Here is a 27500-nt window from a genome sequence, read left to right as displayed (position 1 = left end):
TCATTACAAGTTCATATTGAAATTCTTTTTTGTGCGGAACCTTGGCATCATTTTCCTAGACAATAATCTTTGGCTAATATATCCATCTCTCGATTCGTATTCCGTCACTTCAGTGCAAGCTTCAGTCATCACTTTTATGCCTCTCTCGACCGCCTGAGTGCTGTTTGGCCACTTGGGCACCACTAATGGTGTCTCAAGAATGTCATTAACCTGTAGATTTGACATAGAAGCAATGTAAGGAGGCTCAGTCTTGAGTTCATTCCTCCAGTTAATCATGGAATGATAGTTTTTTGCTTGCCACTTTAGTTTCGGAGTCACCACCTTTCTCATGTTGACTACAGGAGGCACATCCTCATTTCCATCTCCATCTTTACCCTCCTCATCAGTATAGTTTAACAAATTCTCGTCAACAGCAGCATCAGAATCTTCCTCCTCCTCTTCAGATCTGCCAGTGCATTCTTCCTTTTGCTGATTCTCCTCTCTAATTTTTCTTATCATTGAGACAGTTTTTTCTCTAACAGTCATGTCCTCATCTGCACACATACCAAGAAGAAGTTGATCTGTGTGGGCGAAGTATGCATTTCTCTGGACAGCCTTCTTCACTATCGTCTCCTCCTCACTATTCAGGTGTTTCATATATAGCAGGGACTGGAATACGTTCCTTGAGCCGTGTGTTAAGTAAGGGTGTATCTTGATGTAAAACCACATTGGAGCACTGAACTTTATTATTGTAATGACAATTCTTTTCAACTCATGGCTGGGTCTTGATGTTGCTACATACAGCCTGAGGATTCTACTCCATAATGTGTTCCACCTTGACACACAGGGAGGACCTGGCTCAATAGCAGCCAAGTCATCTTCAACAACACCTGTGATAACTCCTTTACAAATCCTATACAGGTATTTCTGATCCCAGGACAGATCTTTCTCACTTCATCATTAAACACAGGGAAATCAGGGAAACTGACTGGCTGGAAGGCGACAACTGGAAGCTCAGACAAAGACTCCTTGATCTGCTTTCCAATGGGACCACGCCAATGCTCAGGACCACTTGGTTTACCATCATAGTGATAAAAAACTGCACGGAAAGGCAGCTCATTTCCGTGAAGCTGACATATGAAATAATGGAGCGGGTGACCAAGTAACATTTCAAGATGATGAATGACTCCATTTTCTGATCCTACATTTACATTGGTTCCATCACAACCAACACACACAATGGGCTGCTGGGTTAGATTTTTCTCCACCAGAAGCTTGTGAATAGTTTTGGCAATCTGCTTTCCGTGTCCAGTCTTGGGAGTCACATGTGTGAGATATTCATTGCCAGACTCAACCATGATGACGTAATGAAATAAGAAAAGGCTGATAATCAATATAGACATAGCACCATACTCATCTGCAACAAGACAACTTAAATGAAATAAGAGATATGAAAAAAAAGTTGATAAACACTGAACAGAACATTGCACCGCCACAGCGGCTGTTTGGCTAGTACTGTAGGTAAATTTAAAAATTTCAGTAGAAAATGCGGCAGACTAAACCTCGACATATCAGCTTCAAATTTGGCATGGAGTCTTAGATATGTATAAGGAACAATGCCTGAAGAGTGCAGCTTTGAGCAAAATTTCACTGCTCCTAATGTATATATATATATATATGTATATATATATGTATATATATATATATATATATGTATATATATATATGTATACAGTGGGGTATGCTATAACGAATCTAATTGGTTCTAGAACCTTGTTCGTTATAGGATTAATCCGTTTCAGGCCCCCAAATACAACCACTTAACACAGAAAAATATAATATAAAATTGTAAAAATTGTAAAAAAGTGCATAAATATGCATCTAAACCCCTGAAATAAAGAATATCATTAATACTTGTAATAAAAAACAATAAATTAGTAAAAAAAATAATTTAAATAATGTTCGTTGTAGGAGTTTCGTTCGTTATAGCATTCTCAATTTTATAGGTAAAACCGTTCGTTATAGGAATATTCGTAGTAGGATCCGTTCGTTATAGCATACCCCACTGTATGTATGTGTGTGTGTATATATATATATATATATATATATATATATATATATATATATATATATATATATATATATATATATATATATATATATATATTGTCATAAATATTACTCACTTTTAGTCCATATAACAGGACTTTGAAAATATATATAAATTAATCTTCACCAGCAAGAATCGAACCCCGACTACCAGGAGTCGTTGATTTAAATACTAACAACAATATATATATATATATATATATATATATATATATATTTTGATAAAATCACAATGGGAAAACAACGGAGTACCTTAGCTGTCTTTATTCAAGATATCTCAGAGTAACTGATTACATGGACAGAGAGAGGCTTAAATATACAGGGTGACCTAAAAACATGGTCAGGTCATAATGATGACATCCACTAATCCCCACACCAACTTCTGGTTGAAGCTAGTTTGATTAAGGAATTAAAATCAATAAACCTTAGTGATGGTCAGTTCAAAACTGATAATATGTTACATAAATTTATTTGTCAGTGCCAGGTTAAAATAGCTTTGAAAACCTTTGATCTTGATGTATGATAGTTATTTTGGGTCCTTTTTGACCTGTCTAGTCAAACGCCATCACCCTTCTCTTAAGCTCCTCTCGGTATGTTGGTGTGGGGATTAGTGGATGTCATCATTATGACCTGACCTCGCTTTAAGGTCTGTATTTAAGCCCCTCTGTCCATGTAATCCAGTTGCCTCTGAAGATGTCTTGAATAAAGACTTCCAAAGCTAAGTATTCGTTGTTTCCATTTTCCCAGTGTGATTTATCAAGATTTATCTTATCCACGCTTTCATTTAGATTTATATATATATATATATATATATATATATATATATATATATATATATATATATATATATATATATATATATATATATATATATATATAATAATAAAAAATCACAATGAAATACAGTACAGTAAAAGTAATAACTAATGAGAATGAATATAGCAGAGAAAGTAATAAATAATATGAATGGATACAGGGATTAGCACTTACCTTAATGTAGTCAGCTGAATGCACATGGGCCCTATAATTTTCTAATTATAACGGAGACTACATTAACTGCAAATGTTTTGCATAGAAAATCGTATCATTTGAAAAAAAATGGTCACAACTGCAAGGCTCAAGTCGGCTATCTATATATATATATATATATATATATATATATATATATATGCATATCCCAAAGGAAAGAAGAAACACCTAAGCCGCTGTAATTCATATCTTCAGGGGTGAGTACAGCGCTGGAACCGTGTTTTCTCTTTCCTTGTGATTATCAGTATATACCTAGATTAAAGCTACCCTATATATATATATATATATATATATATATATATATATATATATATATATATATATATATATATATATATATATAATAGAAATACTGTAATTATCTTAAGGGCAAACACACAAAGGGAATGTTATTCGCAGATTTGGCGAATTTGAGAGGTTTGCTGGACCTTCTTAAAAACGTTATTTACTACCTTTGAGTGTTATATGATTACTCGGTTTGGCTACTTGTACATTTAGGCAAAAGATTAATGAATAATCCAGGGTATATGCAGATGCATATAGTATTTATTATGTGGTGATAAATACACAACTGTACTCTACTAATTTACTAAGCCTATCAGCTGTTTATTCTTTGTAAACAAATGAGTATGAAATGACTCGTTTTCAGTGTGGGATTCTTTTTTTAAGAAATTTGATTCTTTTGGGATGGTATTTTTGTCAACCTGGCACCAGTTGATCCTAAATTATAGGAGAATTGTGGTAGAGTTGCATAAAGAAGTGTTAAAGGATTCTTGTTGGGGAGAGGGGGAGGGAGCCACCCACCCATGCTATCCCCCTACCCCTCCGCCAGCTGCTCACAGATAAACATTCGTCTTCCACATACAATACAGTATACTCCTGCACTTAATTGTTCTTATTTTTATCTTTATAGTACTGTACAGTACACTGTATACAGTTTACTCTTTATTCACAAGACAAATTCTGTGGTTACTTACATATAACACTTTACAGTAAATAACAATGATCTTGGTGACAACCGGACTTACATGTCTGATTTTCAACCCAGAGAATTCGGTTTCATTTTTTTTTTTTTTTGCTGATGTAATATTCTTTTAATAACCTTGTTATACATTTAAAGACCTTAGTTGTTGAAGTGCAGTACAGTGGTCCCTCGGTTAACGAGCACAATCCGTTCCAGCAGGTTGCTCGTTAACCGAAAAACTCGTTAACCGAAACCATTGTTTCAATGGGTTTTTGGGTAATTGGTTCCAGCTCACCGAAAATTGAAATTCAACCAAAAAGGTAGAAAAGTACACTTACATTGAGGTGTGTATGTAGAAGGCGCCTGGATGATGATGATGATGGGAATTAGAATGGGGGTGGAGGAGAAGGGAGAAGAGAAGGCATTGGGGTGGAAGAGAAGTCGCCCCATGGCGCCATTTCTCCCATAAAATTTTAGTTCTCTTGGTGTAATTCAAGATTATTTTCTTTAAATCAACACTGCACTGCATTATATATTGTCAATATGTAAAATAAATTTCAAAATGACCAATAATTTGCTTGCAAACATAGAAAAAAAAGTCTTTAGTTGAAGAGAGTCTCAAGCAAGATGTTACCTCCACTGAAAAGACAGAGAGACTGGCGCATGTTTGGTGCGTTGGCAGGCTGGATGGCGCGCATGAAACTAGTTTCCTTACCTTCAATTATGTTCAATAATTGTTAAAATGACTAAAAAATTTAATATTAAACTTTTAAGATTATTGAATAGTATAAACTTCTTGATATTTACTAAAATAGTAAGGAATATAAGCCCTAAAACCGATTACTGTATTGGCGGACTAATACTACAGCTGGTGGACCGCCAAATGCAAGCGAAAACATGTTGAGGTCGGCTCGTAAAAAACTCGTTAATCGGGGGATTGCTCGTTAACCGAAGTTAAGAATCTTATGGAAGGTAAATCGTTAACCGAGGGATCACTGTAATGGCATAACTGATTTAATTTAAACAGTGTAGATGGGATTATGTAAAGCCATTTAGAATCTATACATATGTGTGAGACTTGGTGTATTTAAAATTCTGCTTAAGGAGAACGTCCGGCTTAGATCACTTAAAAAAACCCCATAAGATATGAAAAAATGACTGAGCAAATGTGTTGCCTATGGCTGTATCTGGGCGGAGTTTTATGGCAATATTCGTAATATTTATGCAGGTATGTATTGTTTCCCCCTTCCCCCGCACCCAACCTTACTTAGGTCACATATGAATGATTGTGGTAAAGTATTTTCCCCCAAAAAATATGGAATAAATAGCACAAAAAAGACTTGAGAAATTCATTTCAGGCAACTCACTTCCTCTCCGGTGAGTATAGGGAGAGGTAGACAAACAGTCATGTGTCATCAGAAGGTCTCGGACCTTGTCAGGAGAGGTGTGTACTCTGCTGCACCGCACATCTTACCTCACTTGTATTACTGTACCAGGCATCTCTCCTCGAATATCAGGATGGCATGTGATTCAAAACATAAAAGATAACTAAAGGAAGCACGTGCCAAGAACATTGCTAAATCAAAGAGGATGAAAGAAGAAAATATTTGCTAAAACTAATGACGGTAACAGCCGTCTCAGGAGGCACCTGAGGCAGCCCAGCCCCATCCTTCCACCCCTCGGAGTCCCCTACCCTCTACCTCACATCAAAAATATAACTGGAGTTCAGTTGGAGATGTAAAAATAAAAAAAAAACAAGATATTACATGTAAAATTGGCTCGAAATGAGTACTTACTCGGGAGAAAGGTTGAGAAACTTAATCGGCCTGTATCTCAAATGAACTTTTCCAACATTCAGATTGACAGTTCTTTGCCAGTTTTTGACCGATTTCAATGAAAAAAACTCTCAGCAGAGGAAGAACCTTTCCTCAACATAACTACAGATCCCAATTTTTTCTATCTTGTAATATTTATTTTTGGTTGAATATTTAATCTCAATATTTTGACAAATTTCAACCAAACTTAAAATTTTTTTTATCCTTAAAACCAAAGACAAAAATAAACATATCGTCCTGTAATAGTCCCATCAATTTCAAGGCAAAATAGAAAGAAGTAATGGAGAAATTATACCTTAAAAATTTTGAGAAATGAGAAAATGTGTAAAGGTATTGAAAAATTTGAAAGGGTAAAAGGAGGTTGTGGGGCTAGAATTGATGTACATATGATCCTTGATTGATGACAGGAATATCATAACAATCGACCAAAATTAATAGCACCTAAACAAAACACTGGACTCTCCCCTTAAATAACTAAGTACCATTGCCAGAGGTTACATGATGCGAAAAGTTCAGCCACTCATCAATTAGAATCGAAGTGGCGTAACCACAGCCACACCCCAATTAGAGAGAGAGTTCACAGGGAGTCTTAGTCAGACTGTCACTATGGAGGCAACAAGCATCCACAAGCTCCTCAACTGAAAGAGCTTGATAGCTACTTGGAATGCCCATGGGATGGAATGGAGCTACTCAGCAGGGGCAGATCCGGGAATATCAAAAGTGGGGGACCAAGAAGTTTTGGGTGGGGGATCATGGCGTGCAAAGCGAGTCCATCCAGCTGGGGGTTCAGGGGTAGAAATTCACCATTTTTTCATGGTCACCAGCAGGACTAGTTGATTTAAAAATTTATGAGTCCTTATAAATTTTTACTAGCCCTTAACAATTTGTCAAGAAAAATTTAAACATTGGCACTTAATCGTTTTATACAAAGTTCTATTTACTGGGACATTTATTTACTAGTAGAAACCATGTTAAATCATAAACCAACACTGGAATACTGTACAGTAATCACATATTAACTAAATTATTAACATGAAGCAGAGATTTACAGTTTGAACACTGGAATAATCACATATTAACTAAATTAATTGCATGGATCACAGATTTTTCATTGCATTTGAACAAGCATTTCCTGTACATGCTCCTCGTTCAGCTCATTGTTGTTGTCCAGATCTTCCACTGTGCTGCAGCCAGCAGTGTGGGTGCAGCCATCCACATGGCGGGCCCCAGTTGTTAGGAATCTGGCAATGGCTTTGTCCGGATTGAAGTTGCCAACACACTCTGTTTGCAACTGAACCACCATGAGATCTGTCAGGTGGTCATCAGTGAGACGACTGCGCCAGTCTGTCTTAATGAGTTTGACCTGGCTAAAACCACGTTCAGCATCAGCCGAACTAGCTGGAATGGAAAGCAGTAGGTCAACCAGATGGAGAAATGAGGCACACCTTTCTCTGTATGATTGGTTGATTTGTTGCTAAGACAGTCTTGAAACAAGTGATGTCTTACTCTTGTAAATGTAACTTTTGAGCACAGTCCATTCATCCTCTACCAAAGTAGGATTCACCTCTGCCTCCATCAGTGTTTTCTCAAGAGCCTGGGCCAACGCTTTCACAGCGCTATCTCCGAAATCTTCATTCCCGCTGTACTCTGCAGGCCACAATTTGAAATTCAGAATCCATGTCTTCTGGAGAATTGCACTGGCCATGTCAATAAATCTTTTGTTTAGACTTGAAATCAGTGATGTCAGCATATTACGCCTTGCATTCTTGAGAGTGTTGCTTCAACCACTTGGCTTCTCTCCTTGGAACATGGTTGTGTCACCTTCCATAATCCTTCTCAGGCTGGGTCCTGGCCAAGTCAAATATTTGTTAAGTACATCAACTGCAGTCTGAATTTCATTCACGATAGCAGAAATATTGGTTTGACCGTGCTGGAACAGCTCTGAGAGGCCCCCCAAGGCACTGCACCACATCCAGTAGGATGTGAAGGTACTGGACTATGTCAGCACTGGTTAGAAGGAGCAGGTAGTTCTTAGCTTTTCTGGATGAATCCTTGTGGTATGCAGGATCATCAGGGTTCTGTATCTGCTGCATGTGGAGTACAATAGCCTTGTAACTCTTCGGTAGATGCTCCAATGCCTGCAGCATATGCGGGAGCCACCATGTACCACCCACACGTGTTGGAACCAGAAATGGTACCCGCCATATGTCATGAGCACGCTTCAACATGCTCCTGTTGAGAGAACTCTTTTCATAGAACATGTATATGCCTAGCAGCAGTAAGTCAACCTTTTTGGCGAGTGGAACATCCTTTACTGCATCCTTGTAAGCGGGTTCATTTTGAATGTATGTGAATTGGTTGTCAAATTTCGTGCGCGTTATTATTTTTCGATATCTTGTTTGTATCGGTGATAATCTGAATATGTACTTGAAATTGTTGTTGATAATAAATGGTGTGATTGTTGATGGAAAGGCAGTTTTCATCACTTGTCAAATGTTTTTATTCTTGCCTATTATACATTCAGCTATTAAATTTCGCTGTTATTGCTTTTATATATTATGTATAGAAATTAATTCCTCAATAATAATTGTATATCTACATAATTAGCCTGCTTTTTTTTATTACAATGCACGGTTTCCATACACCGACATGAATAGCAGTGGTATCTGTGTGTGACGTCATACAATCCCTGAACCAGCTTGGTGTTCTAGGTGGCATTGCACCAACTCATTTGTCCAGTTTTATCACACTACATAATATCATTGAGTGTATATATTTTATTTTAATTTTCATATAAAGTGTTATATACAGAAAGTGGATAGCCTTTCCGCTTGCAATACCAGTGATACAATTAAGATAACTAGCATTAATAGTGTATTCTCTATATGAAGCTCTTATACACATTGAGTGTGTCTTACCACTGTCATCAGCCCACTCACCCACTGGGCGATCCCAGATCAGCAAAATAGTAAAATCTTGTCGCCCTTATGATATTTTGGTCGCCCTATGTGAATTTCTACCCCTGAGGTTTAGCACCCACTCCCCCTGAATTTTTTTTGAAATCTGACCAATATCATGAGCATTTTGAGGGCATATTGAAGCCATGTGCAATTGATATTAGGAGATATTCTGAGGTCAATAGTAAGTGCTTTTTACTCTACAAAAGCGTTCGAGTACAATACTGTATTAAAGTAAGAATTATTGAACTTTACTGATGAAAAGAGGGGGTCTGGACCCCCCTGGATCTGCCCATGTACTGAGGTCTTTCCCAACATTGTGATTTATCTCTGAAGCTTAGCACCCCACTACTAGCATCTGCTGCTTGTGAGTGTCTATTCAGGCTGGGCTTCTTATTTATTATTTAATTAATTTATTGCACCCGGTGGGGGGGGGGGGCGCGACAAGCCTAGTTACAAGACCATGTGGTCAGACATTAATACATTGGTACTTGTGTCTCACAGGACAAGCTATGACTTGTGATATGGAGACAATATTGATATAATTTTAGGATAATGTGAGTTAGCACCCACCAAAGCGTGGGTGGCGAACAAGAATTAAATTAAATTACTGTATTACAAATAAGTAGGTGGTGACATACTGTGGTAGGAGGTCCCTGACAGTCAAGGCAATACAGTAGTGTTGAAGGGTGTTAGTGTAGGGACAGTTGCAGAGTTTACAGGAAGAGAAGTGGCATTGTTTTCGTGAGTGACGATGGTTCTACATAAGAAACTGAAGAAAATAAGACCCTGGTTGTACCTGTAGGGAACTTGATTAAAAAAAATGAATACCTATATGTATGTTTTAAGTAATGTTATTTAATGTTAATAAATGGAACACGAAGTAGCTAACCACTAATGGTTAAGAAATAAAGCGAGACGATTGGGAATGCCAACGTTTGAACAGTAAGTACGTACATGTGAAAACATATCGTCATTTCTCTACATATGAATATGAAAGCAACACTTAATTTCTGTTCATATATGATTTAAATAATATTTACGAATGTAAAACAAAAATTCTACTCGCCAATGGTGGTAAAATCTAAAGCAGAAGGACAGCCAATGAATATTGTGCGAGCTTTTACTCAGATGACAAAGTCATCAGGTTCAACTCTGGCTGAAGCTGTAGCTTTCCATAAAGCTGTTGCTGAAACTGTTACTGAACCTGAAGTTGATGTTGAAGCTGCTTATGATGCTGAATTTGATGGTGTAGCTGAAGTTGATAGCTTAGGCCTTCAAATAATAAAGCTGTCGAAAGAACATTGCACATTTGCTTTCTTTTCTCATTATACATCTTTATGTAGAGGTCATTTGCATTTACTTAAATTTTAATGCTTTGTACTGTTAATGGATCCATTTCAGAAAATAAGTTCATTGCTAGCTCCATATAATATCCACAGACCTCTCACCTTTTTCATATCGTTATTACACATCTAGTTTCTCGGCTAAGTTTATACTCTTTCTATTAGCTTTTTAAACAACACTACCATCACTTGCTCTCTTGCTCATGTTTAATAGGGATGGTGTAAGAAACCTGAGAAAGTTTTTCTCCTGTTTCTGTTCCAGATGCGTGAAAACAAAAGGCTTGCCAAGCTCCGACTGTTGTTTACCACTTATTAGCAAGGCAGCTTCTTTGCGCAAGGTGCTCTTAATTTTTTTTACAGTATATATTTTTTTATATAATACATATTGGGATTTAGTTATTATTTATATGAAAATGTAATTTAATTTAATTTTTTTTATATTTTGGTCGTAAATACGAATGAAATAAGGACGTAAATTGAATTGGGTCCTAAATTAACTAGGGGTTTAAATATGAAAAGTTGTTGGTCGAACTGTTGTTATCGGAGGCTTTACTGTAATTATCCTAAGGGTAAACACATATAGGGAATACAGTATACATTTCTTTGCACACTGGTAAAAATGTAACTCCCCACCCCCGTCAGCAAATGTTATTCGTGGATTTGGTATTGGTTATGTAACGACGGATGTGATTGGTAGATGGGTTTGCTAAAGGTCATATAGGTTGGCTGTTTGGAGACGGGTTACCATAGTGGGTGTTGGAACACATTTCCACAGCTGTACAATAAGTTCATACTTTTTTGAATTTTTGCTCTTTAGTTGAACTATGAGTGCAAAAAAAACATGTTGGACTCCTAGAAGCTACAACTACTGTACAGTAGTTCCTCGGTTAACGAACACAATTCGTTCCAGAAGGTCGTTCGTTAACCAAAACCATTGTTTCAATGGGATTTTGGGTAATTGGTTCCAGCTCACCGAAAATTACATAAAAAGTAAAAATAAATGCAGTAAAGTACACTTACTTTGAGGTGTGTATGTAGAAAGCTCCTGGTTGATGATGATGATGGGAATTAGAAGTGGGGGTGGAGGAGAAGGGAGAAGAGAAGGAAGTGTGGGTGGAAGAGAAATCACCCGATGCTTCATGCCGTCATTTCACCCACAAAATTTTAAGTTCACTAGGTATAATTCAAGTTAATTTTCTTTAAATCAACACTGTTATGCACTATATATTGTCAATATGTAAAATAAATTTCAGAAGACCAATAATTGTACTGTAAAAATGTACAAATAGTTTATGTTCAAGAGAGTCTCAAGCACGATGTTACCTCCACTGAGCAGAGACACAAACCGACGCCATGCTGGGTGAGTCAAGTGGCTGTTTGGCGCGCTAAAAACTAGTTTCTTGTACTTCAATTATGTTAAATAATTGTTAAAATGACTAAAAAATTTAATATAAAACTTGGAAAATTATTGAATAGCACAACCTTCTTGATATTTACTCAAATGGGAACGAATTTAAGCCCTAGAACCGATTACTGTATTGGCGGACTACTATTCCAGCTGGTGAGCAAGCGAAAACATGTTGAGAGGAATTCGTTAACCGAATTGAGATTCTTATGGAAGGTAATTCGTTCCCGAGGCGTTCGTTAAACGAGGGATCACTGTACATGTATAGTTCATTAGGGGGATAAAGGATGCCTTGGGTAAAATAAATGTTTGGGAATATGATTTTGTTGATTTCTGGCAGCGATTTTCTTCAGTGCCCCCTGGAAGTCATTGCTGAAACATTAATTAATGTACTGTACAGTACTTACATACAATATTTTCTCTAAGACTAGCAATATCTGGTACAGTACTTCTGTACCATGCTGTAGGGTCATGTAATTTAAGGGGCTTTGTATTTTAGCATATTTTACTTTGATTACTCCTATTAGTATAAGATTTTTTCTTGTTCTGATGATTGCTAATGGAAGAGTGGCTCTCAAGTAGATAAATTATTGTTAATTGCCTGTGGAATTTGACTAACTTATAACCTGCAGTACATGGGGTAGACACTGTCCAAGGTTGTAGATGTAGGATAGTCAATTAAGATACAAAATTTGTTGGCTATTAATTACATTAATACACATTTGTGTGCTGTATGCATCTCTGTCTTTTGCTGAAAGTTTGGAAGACTTGTTGAATGGCTTGTGATAAGGTAGGGTGTCTTGGTCAGTTGGTTATGGAATAGTTTTCTGAGATATATAACAGTTTTTACTTTAAAAGATATGAAATTTTGAATTATCTTTGCATTTTCAGGAACTTCAGGACCTGGGGAGGGATCCACCAGCACAGTGCTCAGCAGGTCCAGTAGGTGATGATTTATTCCATTGGCAAGCCACAATCATGGGCCCACCAGAGAGTCCATTCCAAGGAGGAGTATTTTTCCTCACCATTCATTTTCCCACTGATTATCCTTTCAAACCTCCAAAAGTGAGTAAATATGTATGCTTTGACAGCTCTCATGGCATTTCTACCACATAGCTAGGTTATAAATTTTCTTCTTACAATATTGGAAGAACTTGTAATTCTATATGATTTACAAATTACTTTATTAAGGATTTTAATCTTATCTTTATAGCTGTTAAGGAATGAAAGTGCAGAATTTAGAAGTAGCCTGGTATAGGGGCCATTATTAAGAGTATATATATATATATATATATATATATGGTGAGTTTTACAACTTTGTACTGTACCTGAAGATAGGATTGTTATATTGAATAGATGAATTTGAAGGGATTGATTGGTCAGTGCAGCATGGGATATTGGTGACTGCAAGGAGGAAAACAAGTGGATTAAACAATTTATTGTTGAAAATGAGTACAGTACATAAGGAGCAGGAGCCGAGAGTACAGTACAGTACTGTACCGTACAGTATACTATACCATATTTGCCGGCATAAAAGATGCACTGCTGAATAAGCTGCTTTCCTATTTTATGAGGATTTGAAAAAAATTCAGTACACTTCATATATTTATAGGACTATACTTTGTAAAGTGTTTTTTAGGGGAAAACATATTTTGTGCATATAAATAAAGTAAAAAAAAACCCAAGTTGGACTACAGTATATGGAGCTCAAGCTAGTCCGACTTATCCGAAAGTTGATCTAATGTGGTAATTTCAACCACCATTTTGCTGAAAAATGACATCCCAAAACAATATTAAAGTTAACAATAATTATTTACAATGTACAGGTACTTACATTGTAACGGATGAATTTTGAGATTATTGTAGCTGAAACACGCACGCACGCATGCCAAACACGCACGCCACACACACACACACACACATGCATGTGCACACACACACACACACGCTGCACGCACACATGTACGCCACACGCATGCACGACACACGCACGCCACACACGCACGCATGCCCCACACACACTCTCTATCATATACAGTACTGCGTGGCATACCACACACACACACACCACCCTCCACTATGCACTAATGCTTGTCATCCACACACACTTCCACTCGTCACACAGTCCTCCACCATGCTCTAAACCTCACTATCACTCATCATACAGTCGTCCACCATGCACTGATGTTCATTGTGATGCCTCCCATACTCATTTCCACTTGTCGCACTGTCCTCCAACATTCGGTTAGGCTTTTCAGCTACAAAACATTGTCATGCATAATAACACTGAAAAAAATTATAAGTGGCAACATATCACAGTAGAAGTGAGAGAGGCTCTTTCTTGATGGTTTAGGCACACTCACTTGAATGGTTTAAAAACAGTCACTAATTTGTGGAAATCATTCGGGCAAGAGAGAAAAGTTAGTCGAGTATAAGGAACACAACTGGGGAAACTTTGTACTGTATTCGAAGAGAACACCCATTGGATAAAAGCACAAGCTTGCTCATCACTCATTGTCTGGGATGCAAACAACTGTTGCTGCACTGTATTATACTGTGCTTGAGTATATTAAAATATACTTAAATGACTACTGATTTATTCAGTGGAGTATAGCTGTTAGATCATGACACAATTTCTTGGATGAAGGTGGCAAGTTTAGACTAACTTCTTACAGTACTGTAATAATTTCTGGGTTTGGATACTGTCTCTTGACAAGAAATTAGACCTTGAAAGGCCTTCGTGGTTTCTGTCATCTGTATTATGTTAGGCCGTGGATATTTTGCTGTGACTGGCTAAGTTCCTACTAACACTATCTTACCATGAGTGTGCTCTGATTGGCTAATCGTCCATTATCGGCAAACAAAATGGAAAGATGTGCACTGTGTTCATTCGAGTACTTTAACCGATAAAATTACCCAGAGTATTAGTTGTTCAATGAGAGCAGGGCATTGAAGTAGAGGGAAAATGTGGGGCAAAATACTTAAAAAGAGCACCAAACAAATCTTTTAAAACCTTACCTAACATTTCCTAACTTGTAAAAGTGTTAAGAATCACTTTTGAGAGTGGATCCCTTCTCATCTGATCACCGAAAACAACACCGCCACCATCACCACATACTAAACACCGAAAACACCACCACCACACACTAAACACCACCACCACCGCATCCTAAACACCGAAAACACCACACCCCATACTAAACACAGAAAACACCACCACCCCATACTAAACCCCGAAAACACCACCACCACCACATACTAAACCCCGAAAACACCTACCACCCACTACTAAACACCGAAACACCACCACCCCATACTAAACAACTAAAACACCACCACCACATACTAAACACCGAAAAACACCACCACCACATACCAAACACCGAAACACCACCACCACATACTAAACACCGAAAAAACTCCACCACCACCACATACTAAACACCGAAAACTCCACCACCACCACATACTAAACACCGAAAACCCACCACCACCACATACTAAAACACCGAAAACACCACCACCACATACTAAAACACTGAAAACACCACCACCACATACTAAACACCGAAAACACACCACCACACATACTAAACACCACACCACCAAACATACTAAACACCAACACCACCACCACACTAAACACCAAAACACCACCACCACATACTAAACACCGAAAACTACCACCACCACCACATACTCAAACACAAAAACACTACCACCACCACATATACTAAACACGGAAAACACCACTACCACCACATACTAAACACGGAAAAACACCACCACCACCACATACTAAACACTTGAAAACACACCACCACCACACATACTAAACACGGAAAAACACCACCACCACCACATACTAAACACGGAAAACACCACCACCACCACATAAAAACACTGAAAACAACACCACCACCACATACTAAACACCACCACCACCACCACATACCAAACACGGAAAACACCACCACCACCACATACTAAACACCACACCACCACATACTAAACACACCACCACCACATACTAAAACACCACCACCACCAAAACACAAAACCACCACCAGATACTAAACACCACCACCACCACACCACAATACAATACCACCACATACTAAACAACACCACCACCACATACTAAACACCAAACAACACATCACATACTAAACTGAAACAACACCACCACCACATACTAACACATACTAAACAGAAAACACCACCACCACATACTAACAAAAACACCACCACCACTAAACACCAACACCACCACCACATACTAAACACCGAAACACCACCACCACATACTAAAACCCAAAACACCACCACCACATACAAACACCGAAAACACCACCACATACCACTGAAACACCACCACCACCACATACTAAACACGGAAAACACACCACCACCATACTAAACACGGAAACACCACCACCACCACATACTAAACACGGAAAAACACCACCACCACCACATACTAAACACAACACCACCACCACATACTAAACACGGAAAACACCACCACCACCACATACTAAACACAACACCACCACCACCACTGAAAACACCACCACCAACACTCACCACACATACTAAAACAAACACCACCACCACCACCACATACTACCACCACCACATACTAAACACAAAAACAACACCACCACCACCAAACACAACACCACCACCACATACACACCACCACTATAACAACAACACCACCACCAAGAACAACACCACCACCACCACATACTAAACACCACCACCACCACATACTAAACACCACCACCACCACATACTAAACACCACCACCACCACATACTAAACACCACCACCACCACATACTAAACACCACCACCACCACATACTAAACTCCAAAAACACCACCACCACATACTAAACAACACCACCACCACATACTAAACACCAAAAACAACACCATCACATACTAAACACCGAAAACAACACCACCACCATCACATATTAAACACCGAAAACACCTCCACCACATACTAAACACCGAAAACATGAATGAGGTAAAACAAACTTATAGTTTAAGGATTTTTCAGGGTTGGGAAACATTCCTTTTTTCTTTTTAGTATTTTGCCCCATATTTTCCCTCTACTTCAAAGCCCTGTCTACATTGAACGAGTAATATTGTTGGTGATTTTATTGGTTAAAATATACATTTGATGGAAACGCCATAGAAGAAATTGCTTTCGGTTTTTTCTCTTTTCTCCCTATATACGACTCATTATATAAGTAGGTGTTGGCAAGTTCTAAATGTTTACCAATCAAAGCGCACTCACGGTAAAATAGCGTTACTAGGAACTTGTCTGGCTATGACAAAATATTCACTGCCTTTATGTTTGTTAATTTGTTCTGAATCTGAATGAATGCTTTTTTTTTTACGGGTATTACCCCACCCGGACACAGGTCACCGACCCTCATCAGGGCCCGGGGGGCGAAAACGTAATAATAATAATAATAATAATTCAGATAAGTCTATCCAAATTTTATTCTCCACCACAACTAACTTCTGTACAAACATCTTCCTCCTCTTCCTGCATCACAACCAACCTCCGCACTGTTACCTGCCCTCCTCCCTGTGTGATGAGTCCATCCGGACACTTGAATGACCTGGTTAATTGGCTCATCCAGACACCTCTCCCCCCTCCTTATTAGTACAGATTAGTTTAGTTTGTTTGTATGGGAAAATGGTAATACAGTAGAATCCTGGATATCAGGAATCAATGCAACTGGCAGATTTAACTAATTGGTGACAAAATGAAATGCCATATTTCTCGGCTCATATGCTACAAGTGATAAGATGCACCCTATAATTAGCAAGGTATATTTTGGAAAAATAATTTTTGTGGATTTAATAGCCTACTGTACTGGCAAGACCAAGTCCCAGGTTATATATTGTCATATTTCTCACTACCACAGCTCACTTAACACTTTATGGACCTAATATCAAACATTTCTTGGTATTTATTAAATTTACCTAATTTAGTACAAAAGGATACAAGTGCAGCATGCCCTTCAAATTCACGGGGAGGGTTAGGTTCTCAAAATGACCACGAATCGCCAAGTTCGTGAATAACATTTGCTGACTGGGGGGGGAGGGGGGTGGTTACATTTTTGCTTGTGTACAAAGAAATGTATATTCCCTTTGTGTGTTTGCCCTTCGGGCAATTATTTATTTTACCTCTATTGTATATACTGTATGTGTGTGTGTGTGTAGACACACACAAAACACGTACAAGTAAACAGTATAATAATGGGAAAATCCTCTCACAAATAATCAGAAACAGGTGTATTAACATTATTGAGTCTACCCTCTAATCCACTCCGTGCTTTGTTATTAATAAAGCACGGAGTGGACTTGAGGGTAGACTCAACATTTTTAATGATTATTTGTGAAAGGATTTTCCATTATTATTTATTTGTACTGTATGTGTTTTGTGTCACTGTTTACACACACACACACACACACATACAATACAGGTAAAGGAAATTACTGTCTAGAACGAATGGCTCCCTGTCCCGGTTGCAAAAATGCCATCAACTTTAAAACTACCCTTAGACATTCTTGGGTACATCCAGGGTGTCCTCTGCGAATTAAAAAAACCCAAATTTGAAGGGCATGCTGTATATACTGTAGGTACCTACAGTATACACATCACAAATACTTCCCAGTGCCAGGCATATTTGCTAGGAACTGTTCAGCACAGGGATTGTTGACATCCCATTACCTGTGCATCAGATCAGCTGACGTTTCAGAGGTATTTCTTTTGCATCACCACTACCACAGCTAACTATTATTGTATGGACCGATTATCAGACATCTGTTTTTTTTTATATTAATATTACATAAATTAAGTGAAAAACGATATACAGTAGTCCCTCGGTTAACGAACGGTTCGATTAACGAAATTTCGGTTAATGAATTACATCCAGTAAGGATCTTCAATTCGGTTAATGAATAAAACTTCGATTAGCGAAATCCTTACGACAAACATGTTTTGTTGTGAGCATCAGTTGATCAGCTGATGGGCTAGTCTGCCAATTCAGTAATCTGTTTTATGTTTCATTTGTTTCCAGTGGAGTAAATATCAAGAAACTTGTGTTCTTTAATATTTTTGCATTTTTTATATTAAAATTATTAGTCATTTTAAAATTTAATAAACATATTGATAATGTATGCAGTACAGGAAACTAGTTTTTTGTGTCCCATCAGCCGCTTGACTCACCCACCAGGCGTCAGTGTGGCTTTGTTTACAATGGAGTGAATCGATTTTGTTGGTGTCTTGAATATTCTTGCATTATTACATTAAAATTATTGGTCATTCTGAAATTTAGTTAACATACAGTATTGATAATACAGGGAGTTCTGCTATAACGCGTATTTTGATAACGCGAATTTGCTCTAACGCGATTTATGAATTCGGAACAATATTTGTATAACGCGAACGCTTGTTTGCTATAACGCGATTTTTGCTTACTATTTCTCCAATTTTGTGGTATTAACTGTGAATATGGTAAAGAAGAATATCTCCAAAAAGCGCTCTGATGATAGAATTCCCGGTGATTATCGTAAAAGAAAGGATATAACACTTGAAGAGAAGCTCAATGTTATCAACCTCAAAATCACCCTTCTCCCCCATCAAGTTACATTCATATTTTTTCAAGGTAAAGTGTTAAATTTACTGTATGATTTCATTATTAGATATGAATGTAACATTTATTTAGACTGTGCTATCCTTTGTGTTAGGCTAAATACTAAATTTTTTCGATTTCGAGTAATCTGCACCTAACCCTATTTTCTCCATAAGCCCTGTTATTTCTATTACGCGATTTTCTATAACACGATATTTTACAAGAACACAATTATCGCGTTATAGCAGAACTACCTGTATATAGCGCAGTGCAGTGTAGTGTCGATTTAAATAAAATAATCTTGAATTACACCTAGTGAACTTAAAATTTTATTGTTGAAATTACTGCATCAAGTGTGGGTCCCCTGAAAGGTGACTCCATCCCCACTTCCTTCTCTTCTTCCTTCTCCTCCACCCCCACTTCTAATTCCCATCATCAACCAGATACCTTCTACATACACACCTCAAAGTAAGTGTACTTAACTGCATTTTTTTTTTACTTGTATGTACTTTTCTGTGAGCTGGAACCAATTACCCAATATCCCATTTAAACAATGGATTCGATTAACGAACGACTCTGGAATGAATTGGGTTCTTTAACCAAGGGACCACTGTAATTATATTCTTATACACATTACAACTGAGTGGAACTGTCCTTTACAGGGTACATCCTGACTACCAGTGCATCGTTGCCATCCACCACCCCCATAGTATTCAGTAAACAACCATACCGTAATTATCAGTAATATTTCTTTTTTATACAGTACCGATATACAGGTACTGTATACAGTAAACTCTTGTTATTTGCGGGAGTTAAGTTCATGGTGAGTGGGCAAAACTGCAAATAGCAACTTAAACTACCTTAGTGTACTACTATACTGTACCTATACCAAACAACTGACCAGCTTCAGCAGCACTTATAATTCAACTTTCTTTGTCAGGGTCATCACTGATTTCTGCCTTTTACATTTCACTCCACTGGCATCACTAGCACTGACACTAGGCAGTCTTTTTGAGAGTACAACACGGGATGCTGCATGGGGTGATTTGCTGTGCTGCGGGAAAAGGCTTGCAGGCTAGCCACAGTAGCCACCTTCTGCTTACCGCAAATCACAAACCCATGAATGGCAAGAGTCTAATGTATTCACAGTGGTCCCTCGATTATCGAGCACAATTGGTTCCACAGAGTCAGTCGTTAACTGAATCTATTATTTCAATGGGATATTGGGTAATTGGTTCTAACTCACAGAAAAAGTATACATACAAAGTATTGTACAGTATACCGGTAATAGAATTAACAAAACATTAAATATAAACTAAATACAGTACTGTCCTGTACAGAGTACAATAATAAATAAAAAAAACCCAATAGAATACTGTATATTAACTTGCTTTGAGGTGTGTGCTGTTTTACCGGCAGCTTTGTGACAATCAAACAGCTGATTGTAGAGGCAGTCGATGATGACATGCCATATTCTTTACAGAGTGCATTGGTTCTAATGCCTTCATGTTTCATAATAATTTCTGCACTGTATATTATCAATATGTTAACTAAATTTCAGAATGACCAATAATTTTAAAGTAAAAATGCAAAAATATTCAAGAGATCAACAAACTCGATGTTCACTCCACTCTAAACAAAGTTAAAATGAGGAGCGTTGGTGGGTGATTCGATCAGCTGATGGGCTCACAAAAACTGTTCCCTGTACTGTACAGTATATATTATCAATATGTTAACTAAATTTCAGAATGACCAATAATTTTAATATTAAAAATTTAAAAAAATATTCAAGAGCACAACGTTCTTGATATTTACTCCACTGGAAACGAATCTAAACATAGAACTGATTATCGTATTGGCGGACTAGCCAATCAGCTGATGCGCACAACAAAGCTTGTTTCTCTTAAGGCTGTCGTTAATTGAAGTTGTACCCGTTAATAGAACTGAAAATCCTTATGGGGATAATTTAAGTGAAATCTCGCAAATTGATCTGCTAGTTAATGGAGGGACCACTGTATTGCCAATTTACATTTTACCACATCTCGAGTTTGTGTGGGCTGATAAATTCCTCGCTGTGTGAAATATAACAGTCTAGGACTGCTTTTGTATCCTGGTGGTCCAGCAGTTAGCGTTCCCCGGTCACAGTCATGGGCTCGTGGGCCGTGGGTTCGAATCCTGGCGGGTTGAGGTGTTGATTGTATGTAGAAGTCCGCGTGCTTTATTGGGCTAATGAAATATATATACCGTACAGTGAGTTCTGCTATAACGCGTGTTTTGATAACGCGAATTTGCTCTAACGCGATTTATGAATTAGGAACGATATTTGTATAACGCGAACGCTTGTTTGATATAATGCGATTTTTGCTTACTATTTCTCCAATTTTGTGGTACAGTGGGGTATGCTATAACGAATCTAATTGGTTCTAGAACCTTGTTCGTTATAGCATTCGTTCGTTATAGGATTAATCCGTTCCAGGCCCCCAAATACAACCACTTAACACTGAAAAATATAATATAAAATTGTAAAAATTGTAAAAAAGTGCATAAATATGCATCTAAACCCCTGAAATAAAGAATATCATTAATATTTGTAATAAAAAAACAATAAATTAGAAAAAAAAAATTAAATAATGTTCGTTGTAGGAGTTTCGTTCGTTATAGCATTCTCAATTTTATAGGTAAAACCGTTCGTTATAGGAATATTCGTAGTAGGATCCGTTCGTTATAGCATACCCCACGTATTAACTGTGAATATAGTAAAGAAGAATATCAACAAGAAGCGTTCTGGTGATAGAATTCCCGGTGATGATCGTAAAAGAAAGGATATAACACTTGAAGAGAAGCTCGATTTTATCAACCTCAAAATCACCCTTCTCCCCCATCAAGTAAAGTGTTACATTTACTGTATGATTTCATTATTAGATATGAATGTAACATTTATTTAGACTGTGCTATCCTTTGTGTTAGGCTAACTACTAAATTTTTTCGTTTTCGAGTAATCTGCACCTAACCCTATTTTCTCCATAAGCCCTGTTATTTCTATTACGCGATTTTCTATAACACGATATTTTACAAGAACACAATTATCGCGTTATAGCAGAACTACCTGTATACACTCACCTATAACCCCCCCTCGTTTATAGGTCAACCCTGATTTTTTGACCAAGAAATCGTTAATTTATGATATTCCTTGTTTATAGGTCGACCCACGTTTTTGAGGGTAATGGAACAACAAAACCTTCAGTAAAAACGCTCTACGTCCTATAAACTGAGGCTCGCCGTGCCCGAAACACCGAGTGCCGAAGGCAAATTGTTTACCATTTATTATTACGACTCGACACTTTACACTGAAACGCTGGTAGTTTCAACAAAAATATTGTATATTTCCATTCAAGTATTTATTCAAGTCAATTAGGAGGGAATATTATTGTAATACAACAGTTTTTTTTAACTAAACCATTCAAAAAGCGATTACGGTAACATCTTTTGAACGAAAGAAAGCGAAAGTCATTGTTTTCGTCACTATTTTATCCCACTTTCCACTGTAATATGTACGTCATTTCAGCAAAAATATTACATTTCCGTGAATACATTATATCAAGCACAGTATGAATAGAATACCATTGTAATATAACAATATTTTAACCAAAAACTATTTAAAAAAATGAGTAACTTCTCTTGAACATTGGAAGGTTAGGTAAAATCTTATGTTTTCTTCATGTATTTTATCCTATTTTACATTAAAATACTTCACGTTTCAGCAAAACTATTTATTTATTTCCAAGAATATATTCATTCAGGCACAGTTAAGGTAAAATATACATGTGATGTAACAGTTTTTTAACTGAAAACGATTCGAAAAACACGTGTACCGTCTAGCTGATACACTCAACAGCTGGTGGTGCGTGATGCGTCGTTGTAAACAATAGGAGGTTGAAGTAGATTACCGGGTATTATATTAAGTGTGAAATATAGAAAAGGTTTTTATTACCGGTATTTTTTGTAGATCAATGAGAACTGTGATACCGTATATGATAAGATAAGTTAGCCTGTGCTAAGAACTTCAACATAGACTACTGAAAGTGCATTGTAAGGTAATTTAGCCTATTGTAAGTTGGTGAGCATCATTTGCTGAAGGAACTGCACAACTTTTCATTACTAATTGGTACATATTTTACGTTTACATTGTTTACTGGCAGTAAATGGTAAATATTTTTCATGTCTGAAGCTAAAAGTTGCTCCTCGCCCTTCCCATCATGCACGGGTTCAACCTAACAAAACTATTATGCATGTATAGGACGACCCCCAATTTTTTGCCTAAAAATTTGGTCTTAAAAACTCGAACTATACACGAGTATATACGGTATATATCATGATTTCAGTTCTGATATATATATATATATATATATATATATATATATATATATATATATATATATATATATATATATATATATATATATATATATATATATATATATATATATATATATATATATATATATATATATATATACAGTGGCCCCTCGGTTAACGAACTCAATCCGTTCCAGAAGGTCGTTCGTTAACCGAAACGTTCGTTAACCGAAACCATTGTTTCAATGGGTTTTTGGGTAATTGGTTCCAGCTCACCGAAAATTTCCTAACTTCAACAAAAATGGCGGAAAAATTTACTTACTTTGAGGTGTGTATGTAGAAGGCTCCTGGATGATGGTGATGATGTGCATTTGAAGTGGGAGGTGCAGGAGGAGAAGGGAGAAGAGAAGGAAGTGGAGGTGGAGGAGAAGCATTTTACTGCTTCTTGGAAGGTGAGTCACCTTCCATGAAAATGTCAGGAACCTCTGGACTGACAGATTCTCCACCATGAACATCCTCTCTCCTTCTTGAAGTGGAAGGCTGAGGGCTAGCATCTTGTTCCCTCTGCCTTTTACTGAAGAAAGTGTCAATTGTGGTCTGTGGGGCATCTGTCCTCCTCACCATTAACTTATGTTTAAAGAAGGAGACCACTGAGTCCTCAACATGACACAAAGTTAGTTCAGTTTTTTCCACTTCTGGGTGCTTTGAAGCCAGTTCCCTGAACTTCTCCCAGTGGTAAATCACATCTTTCAACTGTTTAGCTGACATATGGTCATCACTTTCAATTTCCTCCTCACCACTGTCAGCCTCTACCCGTAACATCTCATCCAGTTCCTTCAAGTCATTAGGAGTAAGTTCCTCCTCATGAGACATCACAAGCTCTTCCACATCCTTCTCCTCCACTTCAAGACCCAATGACTGACCAATGGACACAATCTCCTGGTCCAACTCTGTGTCATCCTCAAATCCCTCAAAATCATGGACTACTGATGGCCACAGTGCTTTCCATGAAGAATTGAGGGTTCTATTGGAGACTTCTTGCCATGATGACACAATCAATTTTACAGCCTCCAGGACGTTGAATTGTGTCTTCCAGAACTGTTTCAGTGTTAGTTCAGGATCAATGGAAGTTGCCTGATGACACCTCCTAAACATTTTCTTCATGTACAACTTCTTGAAGTTGCTGATCACATTCTGGTCCATTGGCTGTATGAGTGATGTAGTGTTTGGAGGCAAAAACAACACTTTCACAAAGTCAAATTTATACTCCAAATTTCTGGCAAGGTCAGGGTCATGACCAGGAGCATTATCCATGAGGAGAAGAGCCTTTAAAGGAAGTTTATTGGTGGTTAGGTAGCTCTTGACAGAGGGGCAAAACACATCAATAGCCCATTCATTAAAGAACTGTCTTGTCACCCATGCCTTACGGTTGGACTTCCAATAAACTCCAAGCATTGTTCTTACCACTTTCTGTTGCTTGAACACCCTGGGGTTTTCAGAGTGGTAGACAAGCATAGGCTTCAGTCGGAAATCCCCTGAAGCATTGGCACCAAGCAATAGAGTGAGACGGTCTTTCATGGGTTTATGCCCAGGTAAAGAGGCTTCATCCTTGGTGATGAATGTTCTTTTGGGCATCTTTTTCCAGAACAGCCCAGTTTCGTCAACATTGAACACTTGCTGTGGAAGATAATTTTCTTCTTCCATCAGTTTTTTAAATTCAATTAAAAACTTTGCTGCCCCTTCTTTATCAGCACTAGCAGCTTCACCATGCCTAACAACACTTAAAATGTCACTTCTTTTCTTAAATTTTTCGAACCAGCCTTTGCTAGCCCGAAAATCTTCAAATTCTGTTCCTGAAGAACTAGGTTGATCTGTCTTTAAATGTTCATAAATCTCCCTGGCTCTTTCACAAATGAAATCACCAGAAACTGAATCACCTTTCATCTGTTTTTCCCTAATCCAGATGATAAGTAACCTCTCAGTTTCTACGATTAGGGATCTACTTTTAAACACTCTTGTAGATTTGTCTCTCACGTTCACTTCCTTAAATTTGTCTTTTTGTGCAAGAATTGTCGACACAGTTGATGCCGACATGCCATATTCTTTGCATAGCGCATTTGATTTAATACCTTGTTCGTGTTTTTTTATTATTTCCTGCTTTATTTGGATTGAAATCACTTTTCTTGATCTCTTAGGCCCCATGCTGGATTCAAACAATGGCAACACGTATTTTTCAAAGTTAAACTAGCTGTAAATAAAGAATATTTTCTTTAAAATAACACTGCACTGCACTATATATTGTCAATATGTAAAATAATTTTCAAAATGACCAATAATTTGCTTGGAAACACAGAAAAAAAGCGTTTAGTTGAAGAGAGTCTCAAGCAAGATGTTACCTCCAGTGAAAACAGAGAGAGACTGACGCCTGTTTGCTGTGTTAAGAGGCTGGATGCCGCGCATTAAACTAGTCACTTTACCTTCAATTTTGTTCAATAATTGTTAAAATGACTAAAAAATTGAATATTAAACTTTTAAAATTATTGAATAGTATAAACTTCTTGATATTTACAAAAATAGTAAGGAATTTAAGCCCTAGAACCGATTAATGTATTGGCGGACTGATACTAAAGCTGGTTGCCCGGTCAGTGCAAGCGAAAACATGTTGAGGTCGGTTCGTAAGAAGTTCGTTAAGCGAAATTTTTTTCGTTAAACGAATTGAAGATCCTTATGGAAGGCAGTTCGTTAATCGAAATTCGTTAACCGAGGTGTTCGTTAAACGAGGGGTCACTGTATATATATATATATATATATATATATATATATATATATATATATATATATATATATATATATATATATATATATATATATATATATATATATATATATATATATATATATATATATATATATATATATACACATGCTGATAACCACAAGGAAAGAAGAAAACACGAAGTTCCCAAGCGCTTTCGTGTAATTCACATCTTCAGGGGTGAGTACAGACTAGAGAGAGAAATACAAACCAAGGTGTATATATACAGAGGAGGGTGAGACCAGGTCCACAATGGTCAGGTATTAGGTAATGACCCTACTAATCTTTAAATAGCACACAACGGTTGGTGGTCAGGTCAGATGGTCAGGTGACCCGGCCTTCTCGCCTGGTTACAAATCTTCTTAATTACAAAATTGTCCAGCTTGTACATGCCGTTACTCAAATTCATGTTGAATGCTTCGGTATGTTTAATAAGACTAGATTCTATGATGTTAATCAAGAACTCCCCCAACAACACAATTGGTTGCATTTACAAAGTTCCTTGCAAGGAATGTAATATGTTTTACTTAGGCTAGACAGGTAAAGATCTTCCAACTAGAATTAAACAACACAAATACAGTGTTAGGACAGGCCAGGAATCCAATGCTCTGTTTGTTCATTTGAGGGATAACAAGCATTGCATTGACTGGGATAATGCCTCCTCAATATTACCATGTAATTCAATTGATAGTAGGAACATCATAGAATCTAGTCTTATTAAACACTAGCCGAATTACCCGCGCCTTGCGCGGAACATTTTCTGTCGACCATACATGGGGATCCATCATTTAGGGGACCACATGGGCCATGGATCATGTGTTTCATGACCAGATCATGGAGTTCTTTATCTTGCTCTTTTTTAGGGATTTCTGCAGAAATTGCCAAATCATATTCTTTGGCTTTGATTTTGTGCTCTGGAGCTATCCAGAAAAGAAAGTGTGCATGGGGTAAACCTCTCTTCTGGTACTCAATGGTGTACAGCCATGCTTGCACAGTACCAAATATTCCCTTCTTCATATGTTCCATAAACTTTTTCACTTTTT

General features: G+C 37.4%; 1 protein-coding gene across 1 annotated transcript in view; it reads left to right on the top strand.

The window, feature by feature from the left end:
• LOC121880349 (ubiquitin-conjugating enzyme E2-17 kDa) overlaps window positions 1–27500 on the top strand; it is an 80572-nt gene that overhangs the window by 12370 nt on the left and 40702 nt on the right. The window contains exon 2 of the mRNA XM_042387505.1: window positions 12516–12689. Within this exon, the coding sequence (XP_042243439.1) occupies window positions 12516–12689 (174 nt within the window). The remainder of the gene's footprint in view (window positions 1–12515; window positions 12690–27500) is intronic.

Source organism: Homarus americanus, unplaced genomic scaffold, assembly GCF_018991925.1.
Source record: "Homarus americanus isolate GMGI-L3 unplaced genomic scaffold, GMGI_Hamer_2.0 scaffold20930, whole genome shotgun sequence".
NCBI lineage: Eukaryota > Metazoa > Arthropoda > Malacostraca > Decapoda > Nephropidae > Homarus > Homarus americanus.
This window is presented reverse-complemented; position numbering and strand designations above follow the sequence as displayed.